Source organism: Aedes aegypti, chromosome 2 (genome assembly GCF_002204515.2).
Source record: "Aedes aegypti strain LVP_AGWG chromosome 2, AaegL5.0 Primary Assembly, whole genome shotgun sequence".
Lineage (NCBI taxonomy): Eukaryota > Metazoa > Arthropoda > Insecta > Diptera > Culicidae > Aedes > Aedes aegypti.
The window spans coordinates 375,209,297-375,232,697 of record NC_035108.1 but is presented as its reverse complement, the minus strand read 5'-3'; the positions used below and the strand labels follow the sequence as shown (position 1 = coordinate 375,232,697).

The 23,401-nt window shown below is 40.7% G+C and overlaps 1 protein-coding gene across 1 annotated transcript; it reads left to right on the top strand.

The window, feature by feature from the left end:
• The first annotated feature begins 555 nt into the window (after positions 1–555).
• On the top strand, positions 556–19,442 carry LOC5572444 (thioredoxin domain-containing protein 11). The gene is made up of 8 exons (XM_021846758.1): positions 556–1,484; positions 11,586–12,027; positions 12,083–12,277; positions 16,330–17,259; positions 17,319–17,699; positions 17,765–17,958; positions 18,017–18,146; positions 18,396–19,442. Exons 1-8 carry the CDS (start codon positions 1,003–1,005, stop codon positions 18,645–18,647), a joined length of 3,006 nt encoding a protein of 1,001 aa, XP_021702450.1. The 5' UTR covers positions 556–1,002; the 3' UTR covers positions 18,648–19,442.
• Positions 19,443–23,401: the final 3,959 nt, after the last annotated feature.

Here is a 23,401-nt window from a genome sequence, read left to right as displayed (position 1 = left end):
GCATAAGCAGAAAAATCCAACTGGATTTGAACCGGTTCAATCAGCTGATTGTCATGTTGTCCACTAACACAACCTACACGAAGAAATCAGACTATCCAAAAAATACTGTGCATTGCGCGATTATTTATCACGACGGCGATCTTGAAAGCTTTTTAAAATGCTTGTAGATCACCGCAGCTACTTCAAATCGTTTTGGTTTCTTCTACACGATTATTTCTGGTTGTCCAAGAAATGAACGCGCAGAAGACACCAAAACGATTTGAAGTGCATGCGGCGATCTACAAACGTTTTTTGAGATCGTCGGCGCGAGAACTTTTCGCGCCACGCATAATGAGTTCTCAAATTTGGGTAAATTGCATTTAGTTTTTACCCACGGTAGGGTTGTTTCGCACCGACCCAACGTCGAAGCTCATTAGAATTTACCTAACTTTAAACTGTTTTAACACACCACGGAGACTTCGAAAGCTAACGCTGGGTAATTTTATTGTTTTTTGCGTTGAGTTTTTTTTTTGTCAATCGAAAACTACCTAATGATAATTCGTGACGGGAGATTTCGTTCAGTGTACGCCGTGAACTGTCTCTGCGAGAGAAACGTCAAAATTTTTATTTCCAAATCGCAATCCGTTCTTCGTTTTCAACACCGTGCAGAGATTAATAATTGAATTATAGCCGTGATTAGGTGGAAATTGTGTGCTTGTGCAGCGAATGCTACGAAATTCGGATGGACCGAAAGTGATAAGCGGTGATAAGAAAACCCAGTGTTTCGCAGAGCGACCGTAAAAGAATGCTGTTTTGATTGGCTTCCTCGCCCCCTTTCTCTGTCTGGGCCTTTGCTTTGGGTGGCCGTGTTTTGAAACGACGACCAAGACATCGAAACGAAACGAAGACGACGTCTAGAAGGGGCTCTGATGGTAATGACGTGTTGTTTCTCGGTTGTGGACTATCGAAAGCAGCAACAGCAAAAGCAGAGCCGAAGACGACGAATGAAAATAGCGGTTCCTTATGAATACACTAATACCAGCCTGGGAGCAGCAAACAGCAGAAGATTGCAGAAGCAGCTCTACAAAGAATCTGTCCAAAGCAGACGAAGTACTTCGCAGCTCAAGTCGTCGTCGGATCAGTTCCAGCCTTGCACCGTGGGAGAAACAGGTGGTGACCTCGGAGCAAACAGAGTTCCCGAGCAATGCAGGTGGAGCTGAAGAGCTGCCAAGTGGAACGTCGCTGTTGACCAGCACTAGACTTGCCGCCAGCACTGATGACGACAGCAAGATACAAAACCATGCGAAAGACGACGTGGAACACGAGCTAGAATCTACGGGGGATCTTGCGCTAAAGTATCACTACACGGGTAACGAAACCGGTGACGATCCTCAAAATAACCACGGCAGGAGGTATAGCCGTATAAGCATGATAATCATCTACGGACGGGAAGCGTTGTGCATCCTGGCATTGATATTGACCACCTATGCGTCCATTCAGAACAGGTAAGCTCATCTGTTTGCTATTGTTCAGGGAATTCTCAGCGTGGCCACACAAGCGCAGGGCCGGTAGCAGGTCTCTTTTTAGTGACTTAATCACTACTTTCCCTTCTCCTTGCAATGAATTCCAATACATTCGAAATACATAGCCAGGTATTTTAACAGGAATTACCCAGAAATTTTCCCAAAATGCTATCCGAGGGTATCTTAAAAAAAATCCATGCTGACCGATTTTTGCAGTAGTTACTCTAGCAGATCTTTCAAAGATTTCTACAGTAGTTCTTCCAAGAAAAATCCCAAGTATTGATTCCAGAGTTTTTGAAGAAATCCATTAAGGATTTTCTCAAGAAACTCCACAAAGCGATTCGCAAAGAGTTCCTGTGCCGTTTTTCAGTTATTTCTTCAGCTATTTTAGCTAATGCATTACTTCCTGAATTCATTTACGGTTTATCTCAGGAATTGCTCAAAGATTCTTCCAGGAATTATTCCAGAAAATCTATTGAGAACTCTTCCAGAAGTTCCACAATAAAATCGACCACGGTTTCATTATTAGATTCATCCAGAAATTTCATGAATATTACATTCACAAATTACTCATGCAGATTTTTCAAGAAAAAACTGTGGATTTTTAAAATTTAATTTGAAGTTTCACTTCAGCTAATACTACAGTATTTGTTTCGACCATTTCTACTCAAGTTTCTTCAGGAATTCTGTTCAATGTATTTCAAAAAATGCCTCCAGAAAATCCTGCAGAATTTTATCCAGGGATTCAATTTTTTTTTTTGTATGGTATTCAGTTGGAGCTGCCTGACAGCTTAACTTGTCAAGGCTGAACCCTCGGTCTGGCTTTTGCCAAGTTTCCCCTCTACCAGGACCAATACTCAGACGGACTAGGCAATGGCGCCCACATGAACACTGTTTTTTCATTAGTATTGTGACGTGGTAGTTTTTGAAAAGTACCCATATTCCCTTGCTTCTGAGAAAAGGAAGCATTATGAAAATCAGCAGCTCCATTAGAATTTGTTTGAAATAGTAGTGCATTACTAATACTGTCTAGTCGACATGTTGTTATAAGTATTTATTGGTCATTACGTTCATATATCCTTAAAGAAAAAAGTCGCTTTCCTTGTTTGTTCAACAATTTTTCGAAACTAGCAAGTGTACCCTAATGATCGATCTCAGCGTCTTACTTTCCATAGTCATTTTTATAGTGAATATTGAAGAGTAAAGTTACCTTGGCTTCTATTACAGTCTCCTACAAGATTCACTTTTCGGTGGCAAATGCAATGCTTCACAACGCCTACTTTCTACTTGTAAATTTTGCGAAAATGAAGCTGGAATTAGATTATTTATACCGCTGTTACAAAAGAGGTATTTCTTATTATGGCAATGTAAAAACCATATTAAAATAAGATTGTCGCCACTCATTTCTACTCAGTGAATCTACTAGTCATTTTCCTAAGAGTTCCTAAGTATTCCCTACGTCGTATATCATAACGATGTATCTAGCTAGCTAATAGTAAGAGTGGCTACGGATCATTCTGGTTAGCAAAAGGCAAACTGAACGTCACCAATAGTATTAATGTCCACTTCGAATAGATTAATTATTTGAAATGGGCATCAATTCTATCAATGACGCAGAATGTCCGTTGGATCACATCCGAGATATTATTGCGTCTATGCCATATGAATTATGACGCGGCTTTAAGCAAAAAATGCCAAAATGTGATACCACCACTACAGGTTACGCCTTTGGTTTCCATCATATGGGCTAATGGATTATGCCCTCCCATCGCGGCAAGGTCGCATAACCAAGGGGAGGGAATTTTATCCAGGGATTCAATTTATTATCAAAATGATATATCTAAGCAATTCACCTTAAGCACTTTCAAGACTTCCTCATAGGAAACTTCCACGTAAGAGTTTATCAGGAATTTCTAGAGAAGTTTCATCAGACAAGTACTATAGGATTTGCTTTACCTATACTTTCCGGATTTTTCCAGGGATTTCTTCAAATATTTCTTTAAATTTCCTGTATAATTCCCAAGAAACATCCCAGGATAGATTCTCAAAGAATTTTCATAGGATGAATCTCTAGAGTAATTTCTAAAGGTATTATTAGAGAAATTCTTAGTAGAAATCTTGGAAAACTGAACGACAATTTTGGTGGAAATTATAAGAAATCAGTAAAGGCACAGAAGAATCACTAGATAAACTCCAGGATTTTCTAAAAATTCGGTGAACGAATGTTTTTAAGATTTCTCGCGTAACTTTTCAAAACGTCCTAAGTAACAAATGTAAACAAATCGAGATTATCATTGTAAATCATTTGCGTTGCACCACTAAGCAGCACACTAGAACACTCGTTCTGATATATTAACAATAAATTAATCTATTAAAAGCTTAACAAAATGACCAATGTTCAAAACTGCATCGCTTTTAATCAATTGTTACATTGGACCTTTGATCAGAGAACCAACCACATGTCCTATGTAACATTTATGAATAAACACGATTCTAATGTTACATTGGACATTCCTGAATAAAGCTTTGGAATGGAGTTTAAAAGGTAGAATGATTTGTAGAAGCGTGTCTGAGACACTACTTAGATGTATAGAATGCCACAATAACTGCTTCTCAATCATTTCAGTCGATATTTTCAGAGTCGAACTGCCTCGCAAAATTGAAAACGCTCAAGTGACAAAAACAGAATGAGTTACACAAAACTGTATTTTGGTCTTCTTGCCAAACCATGTTTTACCGTTTCGCTGGATTGGATCAGCTGCAACTTCTCTTTTCATATTATTAGCGCATTGCGTGCATATAGGGGAATGATATTGAGCACAAGATTGAGCATCATGATGTCATTGTATCTATCTGATTCAGATGCATGATCGATCAAGCATATGAATATGCTTCCCGGCAGCAACACGAGCAACGTACATGCGCGACTTGCTCACACATATTTTCAGAGCGATCAATCCCCGACGGGAGGAGAAGCTGTATGTATTTGTTAGGCGTGGGCTCCTTTCTCAAGTTCCTACAACAAGATGGACGGCGTCGTCATCGTCATCATTCCCCACCGCAATTTCTTGTTTCAACCGACGGCTGGTGCTGATTGCAACACAGCCGTCACCACCACCACGTCATGCAGTGGGAAACTCACACATGATCATGTGGGCGAAACCGTCATAAAAACGGGGGGAAAATTGAGGGAGAATCAGTGAGAGAGCAAAATGTCCTACATACAGCTCAACGTTTCCCCTCCTTCTGTTGTTACATAGGACACATAGACGGAGGGAAGAAGTGATGTCGTGGGATTGAATGAATCAAAACAAAGCACAGCTGGTGTCTCCGATTAGCACACCGCAACAAAATGTCGATATTTTCAGAGTCGCTCTGCCTCGCAATATTGAATACGTTCAAATAAATAACAAAAAGAGAACGAGGTACACAAAACTGTATTTTGGCACGGCAGCAACACGAGCAACGTACATGCGCGACTTGCGCACATATATTTGCAGAGCAATCATTCACCGAAGAGCGGAGAAGCTATCATTGTATTTGTTAGGCGTGGGCTCCTTTCTCAAGTTCCTACAACAAGATGGACGGCGCCGTCATCATCATCATTTCCCACCGCTATTTCTTGTTTGCGCCGACGGCTGGTGCAGAATACAACACAGTCGTCACCACCCGTCGTGCAGTGGGTAACTCACACACGAACAAGTGTGGGCGAAACCAGCATTGAAACGGGGGGAAGATTGTGAGAGAAACAGCGAGAAAGCAAAAAGTCCCATGTACAGCTCAACGTTTCCCCTCCTTCTGTTGTTACATAGGACACATAGACGGAGGCGAAAAAGTGACGGCGTGGCATTGAATGAATCAAATTGTTGTTGTTTGTGAGGGACTTTAACCCGAAGGTCATTCGTCCCTTCTTCAAATGAATCAAAACAAAGCACAGCTGGTGCCTACGATTATTACACTGCAACAAAATGAACAGTTCAACTTGAATGTTGAAGCAGTTCAACGCACGTGGATACAAAATGAAATAAAACATGCTTGCTGTGTGCTCAAATCAAAATGTCCGATGTTACTATAACTGAAACAAAATGACCGAAGTGCATGTCCAATGTAACAATTGTTGAAACAGAACGACCTATGTGATTTATCCTATGTACATATTTTTGGTCAAAACGTCCTATCTGATGTTTTTTTAGATTTCAGTGTAATTTCCAAATAAATTGACAAAATTTCATTTCTTACGTTGAACTCTATTACACTGCTTCCCTCTACAAGCAACACAGTGGGGAAAAATTGTTTCATTTTGATACAGTTTCAAAATATATTTTCACAACCTTCAAGCTCGATTTACTCGAAATGTGTGAATTGTTAGATAGGCCGTTTTGAAAAGTTACGCGAGATTTCTTGAAGAATTGAATTGAATTCATGGGGGAATAGATGCGATTATTGTTAGATACATCCAGGTTGAATTCCTGAAGGTACTGTTTTTATTATTGCACGTATTTAGTTATGATAAAAATGTAGCGGCAAACCAAATCAATATCCAGTTGAAATTTACAATTATTCAAGTCATGCGCATTGATTTTTTTAACATTTAGAATATGGTGCCAGCGAAAAGCCGTAAAAAACACAAAGAATGAATTCTTAGTCGCTGCCAGCCATGCCGTCGGGAATTTAGAGGAAACCTGGAAAAACCTCGGAATTTGAAACCACCGTTGAAAACTCGGGAAAACTTCGAAAATGCCTACCTCAAATTTCTGCAACGAATTGTCAGCAATACCTCATGCTATTTATTGAAATCCTTCCAGAAAAGTTAAAATAAATGAAATAGTATCAATATTATTTTTTCTAGAGTTCTATTAAAGAACTTATTGAGAAGTTTATAGGGATCACTCCAAGTGTTTGCTTCTGATGGCTTTCTAGAAATTTATTAATAATTCTATAAACTCTTTCAAGGAAACATCAGAAAACCTTTTTCCTGACATTTTCTTTGAAAATCCTATATTAAATGCGACCTTAGTCTTAGTTAGGTAAAGCAAATCCTATAAGAACTCCTCCGAGAACTCTTTCACAAATTTTTACATACATTAATCCAATTTTTCTTTTGTATTTTTGAAAGAATCTACACCAAACTTTATTATCATTTTGAGAAAATTCATCATAAAATGCTGACATTATCAAAGGATTCCTCTTGGAATTGTTGTAGAAACTTTTAAAGGACGGGATCAAGAATTTTACTTAAAACTAGGTAGCATTACCTTAGGCAGGGATTCCCCAAGAAATTGCTCCAGAGATTTTTCAAAGTAATTTGCTTCAAAGAGGGTATGGATACTACAGATATGTTCCGTTTTTGTCACGTTCCGATTTTGTAACGCTCCGAATTTGTCACGTTCCGATTTCCTCAACAAACTATTCCGTTTTAACAACACACAAAATTTGAAATTTTGATTTTTTTTAAATGCATACATTTTGAACCAAGGACTTATTTTGAAGCAATCTACCTAAATGTTTTTCAATAGCCTCAGAGTTGACCTCTCGACATTATGTTAATGATGAGCACATGGTTCGTAGGTGTCAAGTCTTATAGGCCTTTTCACATGATGTTTCAAATCAGCTGATCCGGAAGCTCTTTGACAGTTTTTCTATGAAAATGACAGGCCCGTGTTAGCACCGGTCCTCCACCGATGTAAACAAATGCATAGACGGATCTGTCTGATAAAAATTTTTAAGGCCTATACCATTCAAAAAGGTTTGACTTCTTCATGCCTGCTAAACAATTACAGGTTTGAAACTTAGCATGGACTGTTGGACAAGATCGACACATCCTTCAACATTCGATTGTTCCTCGGGCCACGTCCTAGCAACACCTGAAAATTGTGAATAACTACGTACTTAAGAGAGACGCAGAGTCCTCCTTTTTTTCTAATATAACTTGCATAGTAGAATTTTCGATGTGAATGTAAAATATATGTCTATCGTTCAGTCAATGTTCTGTTATAAGGGATGGATCTGGGAATGAACTCATGACTTCTGTTACGTAAGTAGAAGCGGTAACCTTGAGCCAAAAATAAAATAAAAATGTGTAGTGTTTTTTTTTTTTTTTTATTATACTGCCCATAAATGCATAACAGTCCCACGTGAATTTTCGAAAAATTTTAGTTAATTACAGGAAACTTCATTAAATTGCATGCACTTTCATAATATTATGAGAAAATAATACGTTTGTTCTAGAAATGTTAAAAACAACATCGAACTTGGTCTGTCCCACGTTACTAATAAACGCATGTCAGTCTCGCGACTCAAGATATATATTTAATACAAGGAAAAAAAAGAATTGCTACTAGATTAATGTCGCAGTTCACATGCAAATAAATTTAATGGAAGTTTTATTGATTTACAACGATTTCATTATATAAAGGTTCGAAGAATTTCTAGATTGTATCAGATTTGTTCATTATCATCATCATCAGAGTCATTCAAAATCGCCTTCTCTGCTAAGGTGCACCAAAATTCCTTCTTTTCGTCGTCAATTACTGGGAGAATTACTTTCAGAAGAGCTGTTTTCCGTTCTGGCTCAATTCCTCGGGGTTCTTGCTTAAATTTTAGACCAGCAACCAGATCGAAATTGGGCAATGTTACCATTTTAAGCTGTTTTTTCGAGAACAGCATTGCACTTTGCAATACTGCATCCGAGTCCAACGATTCAGCGTAGTTCAACACGAAGCTTCCTTTGCGAATCACAACCTGTTTAATATTTTCCATGTATGGCCGGGGATTCAGGTTGTTGAGTGTATATTGCGAGATTTGCAGTTGTGACTCAAAAAAATCCTGCGGTTGCATTTCAAGTACCTCTACCTTCTTCTCGGCAGAAAGCAACACATCCTTGAAGTCGTGGAAAGTTACCGGTGGCTTACTTTTCATTTTTTTCTCAACAGCTGCATGGTAGCTATCCGCCGCCATGAATGTATGTCCCGACTCAAAAAACTTTAGGGTAAGCTCCTGCACTTGAGTATATTTGGAGTTGACCAAAAGTATCAGATGTAGGAACAAACTCCAATTTTTATTTTGGGAGGCACAATTGTCAAGCCAAAGGATGATCTGCTTTTTGTAGCATCGCAGGATTACTTTATGAAAAGTGCTTGCTATATCGTTCGCCGACCGTCCAGCCGTAGACTCGTCCCATGTACACGCCATAACTGGAAACGATTTTGCATATTTCGCTACGGGAGCGAATGTTTGATTAAATGCCAGTAGCCGTTGAGAAAACATAATGGATTTGAGACCATCGAGTCTGGGCAGCTGAATGACCTAGGAGATGAAATTTTTTTAAAAATAGATTTATTTAATACTACTGGCTTATGTTTTTATTTAACGTTACCTTTTGGAGATCCACTGCCAAGACCAAGGTATCCTCAATTACTGCTTCGCCGTCCGATCGGTAGGCATCACGGGAGATTTTAGCAATTTGCAAATGTTTGTCGTAGCGTGTACATGTGGAACAAGGGTCTGTGCTGATCGTTTCAGGGTGGGATGAGGTTTTGCGATGCTGAAGTGCAGAAACACAAACTTCACATTCTTCCTTTCCCAGTTTTACTAACGAGATTTTCATTTCTCGCATTTTTCTGCAGTAAAGAGCGTACGTTGCTGTAATGTTGTAAGTGTCCAGGAAGTTTTGATGCATACTTTTTTCGGATAGATCAGATGGCAGGTACAATCGGTTGGGCGCGTGCGCTCTGCGGTAATGGGAAACCGTTGGACCGTACGACATTATGTGCTTTTGGATTGCATCACGCTTCTCCGTGCTTCGCTTATACTTTCCGCGCTGTGATGTTTTTGGGGGATCTTGTTCAACACACCGATAAATTATGTTGCTAAACAAGAAAAAAAAACTTAAATTGTGTTTTTAAGCCAAGTAAGGGAAATATACTTACCCACAATTGTTGCCGTAACCCAGAGTGTTCAGAAAAAATCTCCGACACACTTTGACCGAAGAACCGTTCGATTCAGCCAGATGAAACACAAAGCTATTGAATTTCTTTGGATCGTCTTCCTCGTACTTGTAGCGACGCCGTCTTTGAACATCCACTCGTTGCACGCTCTGGCGAATATAGCTGGTTTGCTCTCGTGAATCCAATGCCCAGAACATCGTGTTATGACGAATACAGTCTTCCTTCGAGATTTTAAGCCCGCAGTTCAATTTACACCTACAATCGACCAGCTTTACTTGGTGCAATAAACGGCGCTTCTTGGCGTTGTATCCAGGCTTCTTCCTTGCTCTTGACTTTTCCTCTTTCTCCCCCTTTTAATGATCAACTACAAAAGAGAAGCGATTTTACCCACACACAAAGTGAGCGTACGAGCTCTGCGGGATGAAGAGTTCACACGTTTGTGTTTTGTTATTTTCATTCCCACAGTGGGGAAGAGCTTGTTTTGACAACCTCAGTGCTTAAAAGAGAAGGAGATTATTTTTTCCCTTTCTCAGTTAGGGGGAGAGCATGTTTTCCCATTTCTCAGTTCGGGGAAGAGCATTTCCAGACAGCTCTTCGTTGTCTCTTTGTAGCTCTTTGCCCAAAAGGGCAAAGAGGACAGCGAAATCATGCTCTTGTGTTGACGGAGAAACCAACCTCAGTTCATCCCAAAAGCAATGATGATGTGTTTGCAGAGCCTCGCAGTAAGCTAGAGCTGTCAAATGGAAGATGTGCGTTTGGATAGAGCCAACGTTTCTCTCCACTCTCTCAGCCACAGATTATTCAACCAACAGCGAATGCTGGTTCATAATTGTTGTGAGCGTACGAGATCGCTTCATCTATCAGATCAAGATGAGCAGAATAAAGCCTGGTTGTATCTCGCTTTCATTTCTTTTTTCGTTCTATTGCGTTTTTTGGCGAATTCATCCGCGGCAGTATAATTTCCGTCTGAGTCCATTTCTTCAGTCCCCGTCGCATATTCAGTGTCCTCCAGCGATTTCAAATAACTTACCCAATGCTCAGGGTACGTCTTCGGTGGAAACAGAAAGCTGCCGTCGCCGCCATCATTGCCGTCACAGCCGTCCTTATCATCGAAGCCAGCGAAGTTGTCTTCAGATGCCGTGTCATTGTCCAACGGCTCGCCATCGGCCAAATTCCTGCACTCATCCTCGGAACTATCAGAAGTACCATAACTCTTCAAATAATCGAGAGCAGACATTTTCGCGACTTTGCATGCGGACACCAAACTTTCAAAACAACAATAATTCACATGTGAAGACCGATGCATCATAGTAGGCACGGATACTGTTATGCGTTTATTCTCGTACATTCAAGAGCAAATAAACGCATATCAGTCACGCGTACATTTTCCGTATAATAACTAATAATTTGAGAAAATTAATAAACAAAATGTATGTAATACTGTAATTAATAGTTTATTGCACCATTGGAGTGCAAATTCGGGTGCGAAAACATCGCATTTTCAATTTAATTGGAGTGAATAAAGCATGAAAGTGTTCACGACTTCCATCGCGTTTTTCTTAGGTGCGCTGTTTTGCTAGTGAGACTATTATGCATTTATGGGCAGTATAGTGGTGTATCAAAAAAGTTTCAAAAACCTGGCCTGTTAATTATTGGCATCCCCCCGAATTCCACTAGATGCGACTTCGTCGGGGGGGGTATTGACGTTTTCCCGCTCTGTGCTCTTGCACTCTGCGCAGTCTGCCGGCGGCTATCGCAGGGGAGATCTTCGTCTTCTTTCTTCGTCAGACTGACTCGATTGCCGAGGTCGGTCAAACGATTCCGGTTGGGGGTTGACTTCCGGTTCATTAGCGCCTCGACGACCTGATGCCAGGCACTGCTCTTTGCCTCTCGCTTCGATCATAGTTTAACGTTTCGTGCAAAAGTTTGTAGAGGTTATGTATAACGATCGTTTTGCTTGAAACTCGTTAATGAACTTTTTAGGTCCCGATGCCAATATTTATAAGGTTTTTCCGACTTTTTCCCGGTATCATCAAAATCTAGGCTTTTCCCAATATTCCTGACTGAGTGGCCACCCTAATCATGCAATTCTTGATGAAGTTATTACAAATTCCTCACGTAAAACCCTCGATTTCAGTCCACCTAGAATATCGAAAGCACCTCCACCGGCGCCATTCTTCTCGAAAGGTTCCTTAGTAAACGATTGGCCTTCGGGAGCTTTAGGACCCACTCAGACTCGAGTCTCGCAATCGGAGCTGTCGTTTGTGTTCTACTACGCACCGTGGTGCGCGGAAAGTCAGCATGCCCGGTCCGTTTACGAGCACGTGGCCAGGTTGTACTATCGGGAGGCCCACTTTGCGGCCATCAACTGTTGGCAACCGGGCGGAGAGTGCCGACTGCAGTACTCCAAGGTGCAATCGTGGCCGGTGCTCATGGCCTATCAACCGAACGGGATGGCCGTGCAATTCCATCAGGTTTGGACCAATGCGGCGCTGTCCAGGTTCGTGCAATCGCTGATCAATCCCATCCAGAGGATGGTCGGACCTGGGGATCTGATGAGCTTTATGACCGGAAAAGATGTAAGAATTCATCTCATTATCATTTGCTTATTCTAATCGATTCGTATTTTTTCAGGCTGTAGTCGTTGCGTTTCTCGACGTGAACGTCAATCGAAAGCAATATAATCGGTTTTATCAAACGTCCCTCAAGTGGCTGGAGAAGGACCCATTCCAGGAGGTGGCATTCGGCGTTGTCACGGGCGAGTCTTCCAGTGCTTTCGGGGTGGAAGAGATTCCAGCCATTCGGCTTTATCTGTGGAACGAAACCATCGTAAGTTGAATTTTATTATTATTATTTATTTAGTTAACATCTACACAGATAACACTGAATCAACAATTTCACGCCACAATACTCGGTTCGTGGCCGCATCTCTCCATCCTCGGTTCTGCCCCACGCTCGCCAAATCGATACGCACTTGATCCGCCCACCTAGCTCGCTGCGCTCCACGCCTTCTTGTACCAACCGGATCCGAAGCGAACACCATCTTTGCAGGGTTGCTGTCCGGCATTCTTGCAACATGCCCTGCCCATCGTATCCTTCCAGCTTTGGCCACCTTATAGATACTGGGTTCGCCGTAGAGTTGGGCGAGCTCGTGGTTCATCCTTCACCGCCACACACCGTTTTCCTGCACACCGCCGAAGATCGTCATAAGCACCCGACGTTCGAAGACTCCAAGTGCTTGCAGGTCCTCCTCGAGCATCGTCCACGTTTCATGCCCGTAGAGGACTACCGGCCTTATGAGCGTTTTGTACATGGTACATTTGGTGCGGGCGTGAATATTTTTTGACGATCTCGTCGACCACCTCGAAAGTATCCCCGTCTATCGTAACACTGCTACCTAGGCGAGCACTGTCGCGCTCGGCCCCACCAGCTAGCATGTACTTTGTCTTGGCCGCATTCACCACCAGTCCAACTTTTGCTGCCTCGCGTTTCAGGCGGGTGTACAGTTCTGCCACCTTTTCAAATGTTCGGCCGACGATGTCCATATCATCCGCGAAGCAAACAAATTGACTTGATCTCGTAAAAATCGTACCTCGGCTGTTAAGCCCGGCCCTCCGCATAACGTCTTCTAGCGCAATATTGAACAAAAGGCACGAAAGTCCATCACCTTGTCGTAGTCCCCGGTGGGATCCAAACGAACTGGAGTGTTCGCCTGAAACCTTCACACAATTTTGCACACCTTCCATCGTCGCTCTTATCAGTCTCGTGAGCTTCCCGGGAAAGCTGTTCTCGTCCATGATTTCCATAGCTCTACGTGGTCGATACTGTCGTATGCCGCCTTAAAATCGATGAAGAGGTGATGCGTTGGGACCTGGTATTCACGGCATTTTTGGAGGATTTGCCGTACAGTAAAGATCTGGTCCGTTGTCGATCGGCCGTCATCTGGGATAATACTTTGTAGGCCGCATTTAGAATGGTGATCGCTCGCAATCTAATTTGTCGCCTTTCTTGTAGATGGGGCATATTACCCCTTGCTTCCACTCCTCCGGTAGCTGTTCTGTTTCCCAGATTGTGCCTATCAGCCGGTGCAGACAAATGGCCAGCCTCTCCGGACCCATCTTTATGAGTTCAGCTCCGATACCATCCTTACCAGCAGCTTTATTGTTCTTGAGCTGGTGAATGGCATCCTCAACCTCCCTCAAAGTGGGGGCTGGTTGGTTTCCATCTTCCGCAGTACTGACGAAGGCATTTCCTCCGTTGTCCCGTCCTTCATTGCCTATGCTCTCAGCGCCATTCAGGTGCTCGTCGAATTGCTGCTTCCACCTTTCGATCACCTCACGCTCGTCCATCAGAATGCGGACGAAGCCGTTGCGGGATGCGTTGAGCTTCTGATAGAACTTACGCTTTTCTTGAGACCGGCACAGCTGTTCCATCTCCTCGCACTCCGTCACTGCTGTTGCCGTTTCCGTTTATAGCGTTCCACGTTCTGCCGGGTCCCTTGCTGCAGCATGACCGCCCGCGCTGCATTCTTCTCCTCCAAAACCTCCTGGCACTCCTCGTCGAACCAATCGTTCCGTCGACTCCGTCCCACGTACCCGACGTTGCTTTCAGCTGCATCGTTGATGGCTGCTTTTACTGTTCTCCAGCAGTCCTCAAGAGGGGCTTCGTCCAGCTCACCCTCTAACGACGGAGAGTTTTGGGCACAGTTTGACCATCACCAGATAGTGGTCAGAGTCGATGTTAGCGCCACGATAGGTCCTGACGTCGATAATGTCGGAGAAGTGCCGACCATCAATCAGAACGTGGTCGATTTGCGATTCTGTCTGCTGTGGTGATCTCCAGGTGTATCGGTATAGAAGGCTGTGCTGGAAGTAGGTGCTACGAATGGCCATATTCTTGGAGGCGGCGAAATCGATTAGTCGTAGGCCGTTTTCCTTTGTCAGCCGGTGGGCGCTGAACTTTCCAATCGTCGGTCTGAATTCCTCCTCCTGGCCAAACTGAGTGTTTAGATCTCCTATGATGATTTTGACGTCGTGGCTTAGGCAGCGGTCGTACTCGCGTTCGAGCTGCGCGTAAAAAGCGTCTTAATCATCATCAGTGCTTCCGGAGTGAGGGCTGTGCACGTTTATTATGTTGATTATGTTTAGTTGAATTTTAAAAAGTTCGTAAAAGACGCGGGACATTTGGCATGAAGCAAATACACTTATATAATAAGCTTTTTTCAGTTCAATTGGAGTTGTCATCTAGAAAGTTGTTATCAATGCTTGGAATAAGTCTTGGATAAATCTCCATTAGAACAAAATTTGAGTTTACCTTTATTTTTTCTGCAGGATTAACTGAGTAGTTTTTGATCCGTTGAATCTGTTGCATGCTCCTTTGAGGGCGAGCGACGGAATTCGTATCGTGTTCGGTTCGCTTAGTAACCGCACAATCGGTATCGATCATCCGTGTGTATGTTCACGTATTCATTTAAAATTATATCTTTATCGTTTACCAAAACGAATCCTTTCCCATATCCAAACTCCCAGTGTTTTCTTGTGGAAATGCAGGGGACTCCTCGGCTTCCATAAAGCAAGTAACACGTCAACATTTCCCTCCCGTTCCCAAATTGACCTGCAATCGGCGCCGGTATTGTTTGTTATAATAATGAGAGCACCAATACTTACACATTGAAGATGCTATTGATCCTGATTAGCGAAAAAAATAATAATAATAAGACGCATAGAATATTTTTTTGTGAATTCAAAGCAATATCTTTGATGGACCAATTTCTGAAATGTATGGAAGAAAATCTAGAAGAGTCCCTAGGAACCAACGCCTGAAAAAAAATCTGGTCTTCATAGAAATGTTCTATGGATTCTTGGAATTTTTCAATAATCTACTTATCTGTTTGGCAGAACGGCAATAATTCTGTAAAACCATTGAAATCGATCAAATTCCTTCCAGTAAGCAACTTATGAAATAATGAACTGCTCGCGACTGTACAGTACATCCCATTTTCAGTTATGGATAGGGCATTAAAGTCGTTCAAGATACCTACACCGCTCAATCGATTTTAGATCAAATTCCTAGTGTACTTCAAAAATTGGATTAAACTGAGACACAAGCCCCTCAAAGTTTGCATAGGAATTACTATGAGACTAGCAAAAAAATCATTTATTCGGACGTAGTGTTTGTCCATGTGTTCATGAGAGCTAGAACACAACTGCTACTGTTACATACATTCGTCAGTTACATTGATTTCCTTAGCAATTCCCATACAAACGTTGAAGGGCTTGTACGGTCTCAGTTTTCAACCATATGGGATTTAACTTTAGGAGGACACTCAGAATTTGATCTAGATAGAATCGAATGAGCAATGTGGAGCAAATACGATAATTCTAACCAACCTATTAGGGCATATGTACTACTAAACTTAATTAATCAATAAAACAATATTAAATAAAGGTCTATTCTGTATGGAACTGCATCATGTATAACTGCCGGGGCCATGATCTTCAGAATATCTTATTTTTCACAAACTTGTTTCCAACAGCTAAGAATTTCGTGACCTCTAAAAAAGCACATGTGATTTTATGACGCACCTTATGGTCTTGGACACACTTCAGTAGCTTCATTTTCAAATTACGACCATTATGCCAATATACTATGATGCCGAACGGGGTAGACCCGATGTGATGTGTTTTTTTGTGTTTTGAAACTATGCCAAATGTACGTTATGTCAAATGACGCTTACTTTTATTAAAACATATTCTATCAAATGTCCGGTATGCCAAATGGCTCTTGTTTTCGACATAGCTCCAAATTATGCCAAATGGCATTATGTGAAGTTACTAAGACCCATATAAAACGCTATTGAAATGACTGTCTTTCTTTCGCAGGAATTCCACGGTAACGATTCGTGGACGATGCCGGAGCTGAGCACCTGGATCAACAAGCAAATCCAGGTTGTTTCGATGTGGATCGCACCGCCAGGTGCTACAAAGTCCGCTTCGCTTGCGCCGTACTTCAACCAGGGTCCTGTGTTGTTCTTCTTCACACCCCGATCGCTGTACGGATCGTCTTCCGATGCGTACATGATGCTACGCCAGCTCGGGATGCAGTACTACAACTGCAGGAACGACATCTGGGTACAGGAAATGGCCAAGAAGTACATTGCAGAGCAGAGACGAGTGAGCGCCGATTCTTACGGTCAGCTGAGACGTGAATGTGAATTGCTGCTGAAGCGACATCCTTCGCAGGAGCAGGATGATTCGGAGGATGATAGTTGCAGTAGGGCTTCCAGCAAATCCGCTGTGGCCGTATCGTTTGTTAATGTGTTGAATTCGTCGAAGTTTGGCGAAGCACGAAAAGTGGGGGATGGCTTTTGTGACATTGATCAGGTCAAGTGTGATGAGAGATTCTACGAATGTGTAGACGTTGAGATGGGTGAGCCAAGCTGTGGCAAAAGAAAACGAAGCCAGCTTTATGGTTCGATGAAACACGATGGCCGGGAAGGGAAACCGGTGACCTCCATGTTGAATTCGGATCAGGACTATCGGGGACCCAAGCTACTGAAGAGGCTTAGCATGAGAAGGCAGTGTGAGCTGCTTCGGTTGAGTGAATCCGACGGCAGTGAAGTGTTCTTTCAAGAAATGGCTGGCCCTGAAAATGTTTATGTAGATTTGATAAAAGGAATGTCCTGTAAATATAACAAGACGCTTACATTCCTTGGCATGGACAGCGACTTGTATCACGCATTTGCTGAACGATTGGGAGTGGATGTGTTGCATACGACCAACAAAACTATTGCTGTAATAGTAGATCCTGAGGTAGACTTCTACGATCTTTCTTTTTCCAAATAAATCATTCGATTTTATCTTTCTTTCAGGATGAATCCACGTTTCTACTTAGGAAAGAAGTGAACCTTTCAAGCCTAGCAAAGCTTGTACATGACTTCTACAATAGAACGTATCCGCGGTTCCTAAGATCGAATAACGTTTCGTTCAAAAATACTCATTCGTTCAACATGAGTGAATTCCGTAAGGAACACCGTCGAATGATTGAGGTTAAACGATCAGAAATGGCAGCCAAACTTCAACAGCAGAAAGAAACTGGCAGAAGCCAGAACACTTCCGGGAATGAGAACAAGCTGAATCAGAGGAACACGGAGGACGCATCCACGGATCATCTGGTAGTGCACCACAAGCACCACTTTGTGAGGGAGATTAATTCTCATAACTTCAATCACGTGGTGATTAATTCCAATAAGGTAGGGTATACTAACCGTCATTTGTATTAACAATGATAATCTTCCTAATTTACTGAATCTTTCAGACTGTCGTCGTTCACTTCTACTCAGCGCAATGTGCCTTCTGCAGTTTGCTTTCGCAGCATCTGCTCACAATCTCGAGAATGTTGCGGCACCAACCGCTGCTCGAATTCGTCCGCATCGACGGTGACAAGAACGATCTACCCTGGGAGTACACCATGGATGCATTTCCAACGCTGATCATATTTCCTAATCAAAGGTAAATTCTACCTTCAAACTTTAATTTTCAATGTATTTACCTTCCCTAATATCTTTAGGAAAGTGGAGAGTCGAGTTTTCTCGCGCAACCTGCCGATGACCGTCCCCAACGTGCTCGGGTTCATCCTTTCCAATTTGAACCTACCCGAGAGGCTATACGCCACCGTTCTCATTTGCAATGACATCAAAGTAAGTAATCCGTTGGCATGATGCTTCCCAGACCATTATTATCGAAAAAAAAATTCCATCAAATCTGAGGTCATCAGTCATACACTGCAATACATGCAGTTTAGCCATTGAAATCAACTAGTGAGCACATATTTGATATATTATTTTTTCTGTCAACAACGGTCTTGGAACAATCTGGGGAGCATTGTATCGACAAACGATCTCCGTTTGAAATGTTATGATCTAACACTCCAACCCTCAAATCTACAGCCAAACTCAGCATCGCGAGACGATTGCCTGGGGGCGATGAAGCGCGAACTAAGCGACAGTATCTCGCTCAACCTGCGCCTCTACCGGCTGTCCACGAAGCGTCCCACGCGGGCAGCCCGAATCCTACACCGGCTGCAGGCCCTGCAGGAACTCTACATGGCGACGCTTCGATGTCTAAGTCATTTCTGTGATTTTACCCAGCTGAAGAGCAGTGCTAAAGCAATCCTCACCATGTGGCAAATCGCGACGTGAAAATGAGATAGATGTGCATTTAGTAGGCATTTCTGTTTTTCCACTTTGTTCAACCAACCACTCATATTACCTGCTTTTCACGTGGATATTAGTTGTTTCCTTCTTTTTTAATTACCTTTAAGCCCAAGGCATTGAATTCGTTTTACACCTTAGAATTGTGTTGATCTGCTATTTGACGTTTTCTTGTTAATGTATATTTTGGGATAGACTCCCCTTTCCTTGTTTTAGAGAGAATATTCTGAAAACTATCAATCGAACTGCTTTGAAATTCTCAGCTCAGAGAGAAAGCATTACACTGCAAGTACATGTATTAGCCAAATCAAAAAAATCAACACGTAATACAATTATCAACGGTATCGAGATCTCGTTGTAGATATTTTTAACTCGCCTGTGAGCTAATGATTGCTAACAACAAAAAAGAAAACCGATATAGATTTTAGTACGCAAATACTATAATTAAAGTGAAAGTTAAAAACTCTTAGATAAAATATGAACTAATTATTCCTTAAAGCTTAGGGAAATAGAAGAGTGAAAATCAAGAAAGCCAGGAAGCTATCGACATTTTTTTTAGAATCAAGCACTACAAAAACAAGTTGTAAATAGTACTACCCGTAGATGCGGATTGAGGGCACCCTATCCAAGTTGTGATGAGACGATGCCGAAAAGATTGAATTGACCTGTTGCAGCGTAGAGAATTCCGTTTATTTAAGAATAACTAAATTATTGAAGTTTTGTAATTCGCAAAGTGAATGAATCGATGAAATATCACACTAATATATTTTGTTCATAATCAGTGATGGTTTAGTATTTCTTACGAAAGAAATTTAAAAATAGGGAAAAAGCACTAATTGTTGACCTGTTTACGACCTAATTACAGAAATCTATGCCAAATTTTGGATTTTCATACAAAGTAGGCCAAAATAATATTGGGGGTGACTCCCCATTTCGCATAAAGACGTTTGGCATAATGAACGTTTTGCATAAAGCAGTTTCACATAAGAACAGGTAGCATTTTATAGAAGGCATATAATTCTCTTTGTGCCAAATGTCCATAATGCGAAACGTCCACCCATAAAATTATGCGAAACGTCCTTATGCGAATCGTCTTTATGAGCAACGACTATAAATTTGAATTAAGTTTTTTGACGTGAATTACCATAGACCTCTTTGGTATATTGTTCGTAATACACTCAACTCTCCATAACTCGACATTTAAGGGACCTTCTAGTTAAAGAACACAAAAGCATGCAAATGTGATCTAAGAAAGCATCGAGTTAATTTTTTTTTATTTAATTTCTTTATTAGTATCATTCCAAACATTACATTCATTATTTCTTATATCTAGGTGTTCTGTGTTATTAGACAACACTATCATCCTAATTTGGTAAAACAAATCTAAGATTTTATTAACATTTTGTTAACAACATATTACATTTCATTTGCCGTAGCAGTTCAGATTTTTTACAGGTGAGTTGGTTTCACCTGCTTATAAGAGAAAAAAAAAGTTTTTAATATACTTAACCTAACTTAACCTAAACATATAACGCATTAATCGTGGCAATAGAAGATTGTAACGATTTTTGCCTGAAATTATTGATTATTTTATTTGACATTTGTTCCAATGTTTCAACATTGGACATCCTATGTAATTCATTGGTACTATACCAGGGAGGAAGCCTCAAAATCATTTTCAAAATTTTATTTTGAATTCTCTGCAGAGCTTTCTTCCTGGTATTACAACAGCTAGTCCATATTGGTACAGCATACAACATGGCTGGCCTGAAAATTTGTTTGAATATCAAAAGCTTGTTCTTAAGACAAAGTTTTGATTTTCTATTAATAAGGGGATAGAGACATTTTACATATTTGTTACATTTGGCTTGAATGCCCTCAATGTGATTTTTGAAAGTTAAATTCTTATCTAGCATGAGTCCTAGATACTTAACTTCATCTGACCAATTTATTGGAACCCCTCTCATCGTGACAACATGTCTACTTGAAGGTTTCAAATAAAGAGCTTTTGGTTTATGTGGGAATATTATTAGTTGAGTTTTGGAAGCATTAGGAGAAATCTTCCATTTTTGCAAGTATGAAGAAAAAATATCCAAACTTTTTTGCAATCGACTACAGATGACACGCAGGCTTCGTCCTTTGGCGGAGAGGCCTGTGTCATCCGCAAACAAAGATTTTTGACATCCCTGAGGTAACTCAGGTAAGTCAGATGTGAAAATATTGTATAATATTGGTCCCAAAATGCTGCCTTGGGGAACACCAGCTCTTACAGGAAGTCTTTCAGATCTGGAGTTCTGATAATTAACCTGAAGTGTACGATTTGACAGATAACTTTGAATTATTCTAACAATGTATGTTGGAAAATTAAAATTTTTCAATTTTACAATCAAACCTTCATGCCAAACACTGTCGAATGCTTTTTCTATGTCTAGAAGAGCAAGACCAGTAGAGTAGCCTTCAGATTTGTTGGAACGAATCAAATTTGTTACACGTAAAAGTTGATGAGTGGTCGAATGTCCATGGCGGAATCCGAACTGTTCATTGGCAAAAATTGAATTTTCGTTGATGTGGGCCATCATTCTGTTCAAAATAACCTTTTCAAAAAGTTTACTGATGGAGGAAAGCAAACTGATTGGACGATAGCTAGAAGCTTCTGCAGGATTTTTGTCTGGTTTTAAAATTGGAACAACCTTAGCATTTTTCCATTTGTCAGGAAAATATGCTAATTGAAAACATTTGTTAAATATATCAACTAAAAATGATAAGCTACTTTCTGGAAGTTTCTTGATGAGGATGTAGAAAATTCCATCATCGCCAGGAGCTTTCATATTTTTGAATTTTTTAATAATAGTTCTCACTTCTTCCAAATCAGTCTCCCAGGCATTTTCGAAAACGTTCTCTTGATTGAGAATATTTTCGAACTCCTGAGTAACTTCATTTTCAATTGGACTAGTAAGTCCTAAATTAAAATTGTGCGCACTTTCAAACTGCATAGCAAGTTTTTGAGCTTTTTCGCAATTAGTTAGTAATAATTTGTTTTCCTCTTTCAATGCCGGTATTGGCTTCTGAGGTTTTTTCAAGATTTTCGATAATTTCCAAAAGGGCTTGGAGCCAGGGTCCAATTGAGAAATTTTATTTTCAAAATTTTTGTTTCTTAATTGAGCAAAACGTTTCTTGATTTCTTTCTGCAAATCCTGCCATATAATTTTCATAGCAGGATCGCGAGTGCGTTGAAATTGCCTTCTCCTCACGTTTTTAAGACGGATCAAGAGTTTAAGATCATCGTCTATAATCACGGATTCAAATTTTACTTCACATTTTGGAATTGCAATGTTCCTGGCTTCAACAATGGAATTTGTTAAAGTTTCAAGAGCATTGTCAATATCAATTTTAGTTTCTAAAGAAATGTTAACATCAAGATTAGAGTCAACATACGTTTCATATATATTCCAGTCGGCTCGTAAATAATTGAAAGTGGAGCTGATAGGATTGAGAATCGCTTCATGCGATATTTGAAATGTAACAGGGACATGATCAGAATCAAAATCAGCATGAGTAACTAATTGGCTACAAAGATGACTAGAGTCGGTTAAGACCAAGTCAATCGTAGATGGATTTCTAGAAGAGGAAAAACATGTAGGGCTATCAGGGTATTGAATTGAGAAATATCCTGAAGAGCACTCATCAAATAAAATTCTGCCGTTGGAATTACTTTGAGAATTATTCCATGACCGATGTTTGGCATTAAAGTCACCAATGACAAAAAATTTTGACTTATTGCGAGTCAATTTTCGCAAGTCAGTTTGAAGCCAATTAACTTGCTGTCCAGAGCATTGAAAAGGCAAATAGGCAGCTATGAAAGTATATTTACCAAACTGTGTTTCAACAGAAACACCTAAAGTTTCAAAAACTTTAGTTTCAAATGACGAAAACAGTTGATGTTTTATACGCCTATGAATGATGATTGCAACTCCCCCACATGCCCCATCAAGTCGATCATTACGATAAACAAAAAAGTTAGGATCTTTTTTAAGTTTGGATCCAGGTTTTAAATAAGTTTCGGTAATAACTGCTATATGCACGTTATTAGCTGTAAGAAAATTAAACAGCTCGTCCTCTTTACCATTCAGAGAACGAGCATTCCAATTTAAAATATTTAAATTATTATTTGGATCCATTAGAAAAACGTAATCCAATAACAATTTGATTTGTAAATTTTACACCTACTTGGACTGCTTCAGTCATAGTGGTGGCTTTGAACATTGCATCAATCATTAGATTCAATTGTTCAGTTAGAAAGTTAAAATCAGAGGCAGACATATCATCTGATGATTTCCCATTGGAATTTTCGGTAAACGAAGAAGCGGGGTAGGAGTTACCTGTGGCGGTAGGGTTTTTTCCATTTGATTTGAAACAAGTAGAACGGGTACTCATGGAACGAACAGGGGAAGAGTTCAAATTACCTGCTACGATATCGGCAAAGGATTTACCGTGGGTAGATACATTCGAAATTGAAAGATTCGAACGGCTACCCGACGGATTAAAATTTGTTTGTGAATGAGCATGATTATGATCTTCCTGATGGGTATGATTCCTAATCAAGCGATCATTAACTGAAAAATGAGCATTGTTCGATGCTCTACCAGGCAAATTCCGGAAACGACCGTTATCGTAACGGATATTATCCTTCATCTGCTTGGCACGAGCCTCAACGACTCTTTTGCGTGAAATGCATTCCCAAA

Bases quoted from the DNA above. Each gene is read 5' to 3' on its own strand.
- LOC5572444 (XM_021846758.1), top strand. From the start codon at position 1,003: ATGAATACACTAATACCAGCCTGGGAGCAGCAAACAGCAGAAGATTGC. The intron at 12,028-12,082 runs GTAAGAATTCAT...GTATTTTTTCAG, and splicing joins GCTTTATGACCGGAAAAGAT to GCTGTAGTCGTTGCGTTTCT. The intron at 17,700-17,764 runs GTAGGGTATACT...TGAATCTTTCAG, and splicing joins TGGTGATTAATTCCAATAAG to ACTGTCGTCGTTCACTTCTA.